The sequence below is a fragment of the Vitis riparia genome, chromosome 11, assembly GCF_004353265.1.
Source record: "Vitis riparia cultivar Riparia Gloire de Montpellier isolate 1030 chromosome 11, EGFV_Vit.rip_1.0, whole genome shotgun sequence".
NCBI classification, from domain to species: Eukaryota; Viridiplantae; Streptophyta; class Magnoliopsida; order Vitales; family Vitaceae; genus Vitis; species Vitis riparia.
The window spans coordinates 2,683,810-2,689,809 of NC_048441.1; the positions used below are offsets into that span (position 1 = coordinate 2,683,810).

Sequence of the window (6,000 nt, forward strand, 5' to 3'; positions counted from 1 at the left end):
AAGAAGAAACAAGCAAATTTAACCCAACCCATGACCCTTTTGGAAGACTATAAGAGGAGAATCCACTGAAGGATGAGGGCACAAACGATTTAAGATTTACTTAACCGATGTTTTGAAAATTGAGCATTGTCAGAGTGTAAGAGCTATAGTGCGGTGACACAGTGGTGCTCGTCAAGTGGACTGAAACTTCCGATCCTTCAACGGCAAGGCAACTCTCCCTCACAGTCAGATTCATCTCTGCCTCTTCCTCCGGTTGTAGGTTGCAGAGTTAAAATTTTGCAGTCATGGGTATTGCATGTGTATTGTGGACTATGGGTGGGAGGAGAAATTGGTAAAGTAAAAAATTAATGCTAAATGCCTTTATATTTATATTTTATGGTTATGTGGGTGGCTAGAATGATTTTATATGGTTATGTGGGTGGCCGGTATGATTTTATGAGATATGATTATATGGTTATATTATTTATGGAATAAATTATAAAATGCATTTATTGGTAAATGATGGATATGATTCAACGAATGCTTTTATAACTATTTAAATAATGTTAACTATGAGACAATTTTGTTTTATTAATTTTTTTAACTTATTTAATTGTACCTATTTTTTTTATAATTTACATAATATTTTTATAATTTTTTAATTTTCTAATTATCTTATTTTGCATATCGTTCGATACTGAACCAAAACACCAAGACCAATACGCCTCGGGACCCTCTGAGTTAGTAACCAATACTACGATTATGAACCATGAACCTTATAGCTTGACAAAGTAATAAACAACAAGCAATAGCAAGGTTAAGTGAAGAAGTCAAGTTAAAAGAATGGCCTATGGCATTTGTGAACTTGTTTGGCCAAAGATTCTTCTCAAGGAACTAGGTAAAGAGGTTAAGCTATCTGAGAGTTTATATTGTGAGAATAATGTCACAATTAGCATAGTTCATAGCCTCATAATCCAGTGCATGATGCTAGAACTAAGCATATTTAGGAATACTAACACTTCACTAATGAACAAATCAGGTATGGCCAAATCTGTACCCTTTTTTCTTTTTTTCTTTTTTCATTTTTTTTTTCTTTATGTCATTTTTCTTGTCCCCATTGAGACTTGAACTTGGAACCTCCTATAAACCAACCCCAACCCTTTACCACCTAAGTCAAGCCTCAAGAGCAAATCTGTACTCTATTTATGGAAACTAGTTTTCAACTTGCTGATGTTCTTCCTAAAGGAGTAACAAGTCATCTATTTCACATGGTGTTAGGCAAGTTGGGGGCACATTATATTTGCACCAACTTGGGGAGGGGCTGAAAGTTTAATGAATTAATAAGTGAAAGTGTATATTTGTATTTCTCTTCTCCTCGTTGCACACACACACACACACATATATATATAACAAAGGGCATAGTTGTAGGGAACAATCCAACAATCCTATTTCTTGTCTTTTCTTCTATTCTCCTTTTCTCTTCTACCAAACAACACTTTGATCCTACATGTTACAAGAAAACAACAAAAATTACTTGCTGACAAAGCTTATGTTGTAGATTAGATTCTATGCTAACACATCATGCAAAATGTCCACCAGGCATACAATCAAGGCAACCCTAACAAAGAAGAAATGATTAACATGCCACACTAGTTCAGGTATATCCATCCACATATATATTTCACAATGATACATTTCACAGATAGGGCTGCTTAGGCAGTGCCTTTTTGGAGGTCATAATAGCAAACCTATCAGTAGGTATTCACAAATTTATACAAAACACAGAAACCAGAGTAGAATAAGTTGCTTAATAATAATTGAGACAAACTAAGGACAGAAGCAGCAGAGGAATCTATTGTATTAGATTGAACAACAGAATCAACTGTATTAGATTGAACAAAACACAAAGAAATATTTTGAAAACATGCCAAAATTCAGTAGAAGAACATTTAGGTATGTTTTACTCTTGGGGCCACAAGTTTAGTCTGCAAACATTCCCAGACCATATAATACTCACTATAGAATCCCCAGATTGCAATGGACAGAAAATTTAGAACTGAGACTGGATGCATTTCTTGAGCCATGTTTTACATTGATAGCTATGTCAAATTGGAAGCAAATTCATATAATCATTAAGGTTATGTCAACAAATAACAATGCCCCTTTGTACAAGTCTAAGAAAGAATGTTAAGGTAAATCAACGAGTTATTGTCCTAGATGACCTTATAGAATTAAATAAAAATAGGTCAGTCAATAAAAAGAAAAGAAAATATTCAGAACTTACTCCTGTCCATCCAGGGTTATTTGCATTTCCGTAAGCCAGGTTAATTCTGTTATAAGGAATTCCTGACGGAGTATTCCAAGCAGGCAGCAATCTATCTGCAATATCTTGAGCCTTTTCAAGGAAGACTTTGTCACCAGAAAGATCATATGCACTAAGAAGTCCACCTAAAACTCTGCATTCAACATAAGTATACAAAAAGGATAAAAAGAAGTGGACATGTCATACGCTTCTTCCTCTCAACCATCCCAGAGAGGACCTCTGTCCCAAAAGAAAAAAAAGAAACTTATTATTAAATAAATAAATAAGATGAAACCTTATAATGCAACCTTATGGTTGTCTCAAAAACACTAGCCTCATAGTTCTTGTTGAAATCCAACGAGTTTGCAACCCACCTGCCATGAATTACAGTCATGACTACTTTTAAGTACTATCAATTCCAAGCTAAAAATTCAAATTTAAAATACATCCCCAAATGGAGAAATCAGATAAGAAAGTAACAGCCCAATAGAAGAAGATGAAGCATATACATTTAGACAAGAAGGGAAGGGGAAAAAGAGAAGGAAAGAAAATATAAACTCACTCTCTAGCTCTTTGAAACTGTTCATCAAGACCCATTATGAATAAGGTATCAAGACAATCTACTATAGTTGCTCCAAGACCACCAAAGGTATCAATACCATTTTTTGTTTGTGGCTGCTTCAAATGAAAATTGAATATATAAATTGCAGAAGATGCACAATTGAAAGAAAAAAAAAAAAAACACACACACACACAAACAAAACCTCTGAGTCAATACAAGCCATCACATTAGAATGTAGCTTGCAACTTGCAAGTACAATCTTGTCAGCTCAAACACAGAGGACCATTTTGACAAAAAAATTGCATATATGGACTCCTGCAGAAGTTCTAATACAAAAAAGGACCCTATAGAATAGTTTTCAAATTAATATAGCAAAGTTTATTTCTTCTTTTGATATATAACGGAATGTGGTAAGTTATCTGCTTCTACATGTTCTGGAAAAACACAGCCATCTCAGATGCAGTAAGGTTACTAGCTTCCCATGCCTCAGTTTCAAAAGAAACCGGGGCATATTTGAAGAAATTTACGACTGCTGCAGGTGGCTGCATTTTTTATGGACAAAATTGTTTAAATTACAGCATGGCAGGTGTATGTTATTAAGAATAGCAAACCTGAAGTTCATCTTGGCCCCATGCGTATTTTTCATAGGAACTCCATGCATGAATCATAGCATCTTTTACTTGTTCTCTCCGCCGAAAGTTAGTGGGATCATCTTGACCAATGGACTCCTTGGCTGGTTCACTAACTCTATCACTTAGTTGGATGCTTAAACCCAAATCTCGTAGATAGGCCTTTAAATCTTCAAGCTACAAGAAATATTTTTTTTCATTTGTTACCATTAAAATCATAAGGATTATTGATGCATCAGACTGAAAAAATTAGACCAGTCAAGTCTGTGAACAATTGAGAAACCATGGCTGATGAGAATTTTACAAATCTTACCAGATTTTGCAGGTCGATAAGCTCTTCATTTAATCTTAAAACCTCTACCTGAAAATTCAAACAGTTAACTTGGTGGGTAAAAATTACATTTCAACCCTACACTAAAAAATATAACAACACAGTCAAGGGATAAAATATTGATATTGACAATAATATTGAGGTTCAAAACATATTGAAATAATGATAGAGACACCAATGAAAATGTCGATTTTGAAAGATATTTTGACATATTGTAGATATTTTATAGACAATCCTGACATATTTAAAGAGCGATATCAGGGTTGAATATCAACCATCTAGTATATATCTGGATATTGTAGATAAAGCAGACAGGTTTACACTTTACATTTACCTCTTTCCACATTTCAAAACAACCAAAGTGGAAGTGGCTCACCTCAAATGGAAAATCATCAAGTTTCCTCAAATATTTTATTTAAGCCATGTTATATCAGGAAAACATCACCTAAACCCATCATTTTGCAAGTCCTACTTAGTACCTTTGTGCTTGAAAAAATGGATTTGAATGCATAATTTTCAACCATACTTTCGTCTGTCTTTTTTTCGTAAACGTTTGAGGCCTGTTTGCCAATGGAAATGAAAATAACACAAAAAATTTTACATTTGAAAAATGAAAACTTGTTTTCAAATAGTTAAAGTGATTGCATATTGTAAGACACAGACAAATGATATACTCTAATGCTTTATAAAAACGACCTTTAAAGTGATTGCATATTTTAAGAGACAGAAAAATGATATACTCTAATGCTTTATAAAAATGACCTATTCTTAGAAGTATCTTCAATATTGGATTACAAGTTACAACACATGCTTTCTGTGTCATTTTCATGTTTTCAGTTTTCAAGAACCTAAAAAAAATTTCCATTTTATTTCCATTACCAAACAAGCCCTTGCAAAGTGAAACCTATACAATTATTTATGGGTTCTGCTCATTTTTAGAAATGGTATGACTTCAATGAATGCCTTTTTTTTCCCCTTTTTTTGGTGGGGGAATCAATTAAACGCACCTGCATTTAGTTCTTTCCAGATTTCTTTTCTTTTCAGTAATACACATGCTCAAGACAGAAATTTCAGAATTTATTCCCAAAATTTTACAACAATTTCCAATTCATTCAGCTGACTCAAATCCAAATTAATAAATTGAAATTCACAACCCAGATTCTTCCAATGTGGGAACCCAACTTTCCCAAATGTTAGCCAAATTTCTGAGACTTTGGACCACAATTTACCCCAATTCAGCTTGCCAAAAATAAAATTTACAAAATCAAGATGAACATTTTTGAGAACAAAAAGAGGGTACCGTGTGGTCTCTGGTAAGAGTGATTCTATCCCACACAATGAAGGTGACCGCAACAAACCCAATGAAGACTAGTACCAAAGTTCTCCTCCACCACCTCAATGGTAATGATGGTGATGATGATGATGATGATCTGGTTTTTCCCATTTTTATTTGTCCCTTCTTTTCAGTATTATACAAGCCAAAATTCAGGAAAAATAAAAAAATTAAAAATCTGGGTTTTGTTCATCGATGGTACTAATTAAAGAAAAAAAAAGAAGGAAAAAGAACAATAATGAAAGAAGCCAAAAACAATCACATTTTCTGATTGGTGGTTAAGAAAATGTGAGGTTGTAAAAGAAAACTTTTGGGGAGGAGTCTAAAATAGAAACCCATTTTTCCACCATTTTTTTATATTTTAATTAGTTATAAAATCAGAAATCAACTATAATAGATAAACTTTCTATTTTTTATTCTTAACTCGGATAAACTTTCTATTTTTCATTCTTAAATATAGAAAATAATAATAATTTTTACTTAAATTAAATAATTTTATTTAAAAATAAATCAACTTAACTTGTATCATTCAAAATAATAAAAATTTGTTAATATCTTAATTTTTTAATTATTTTTAAAAATTATTATTATTTTAAGATACTAGGAAGAGTATACGTGTCAAAGCATGTGAGAGAATATGAAAAAAAGTTTAATAAAAAAAGTTAATATGTGAATTTATCCTTTCAAAACTTACATAAAATTAATATTTTATTCAAAATCAAATAATTGAATTAAACGTGAAACCAAATTAAAAAAAATAATTGGGATTAGATATAAATAATATTATACTTTTTGACACAAAATTTTATAATAATAAAATTATCTTTTGACCAATTTCCTTATATTAAAAAAATAAATATCACC

General features: G+C 32.1%; 1 protein-coding gene across 3 annotated transcripts in view; it reads right to left on the bottom strand.

The window, feature by feature from the left end:
• LOC117925049 (mannosyl-oligosaccharide 1,2-alpha-mannosidase MNS1-like) overlaps positions 1–5,414 on the bottom strand; it is a 70,745-nt gene extending 65,331 nt beyond the window's left edge. For all 3 annotated transcript variants that reach the window (XM_034843866.1, XM_034843867.1, XM_034843865.1), the window contains exons 1-6: positions 5,104–5,414; positions 3,786–3,833; positions 3,455–3,649; positions 2,844–2,956; positions 2,590–2,655; positions 2,264–2,435 (exon numbers count right to left, since the gene is read on the bottom strand). In XM_034843866.1, the coding sequence (XP_034699757.1) occupies positions 2,264–2,435; positions 2,590–2,655; positions 2,844–2,956; positions 3,455–3,649; positions 3,786–3,833; positions 5,104–5,247 (738 nt within the window). In that variant the 5' untranslated portion in view covers positions 5,248–5,414. The remainder of the gene's footprint in view (positions 1–2,263; positions 2,436–2,589; positions 2,656–2,843; positions 2,957–3,454; positions 3,650–3,785; positions 3,834–5,103) is intronic.
• Positions 5,415–6,000: the final 586 nt, after the last annotated feature.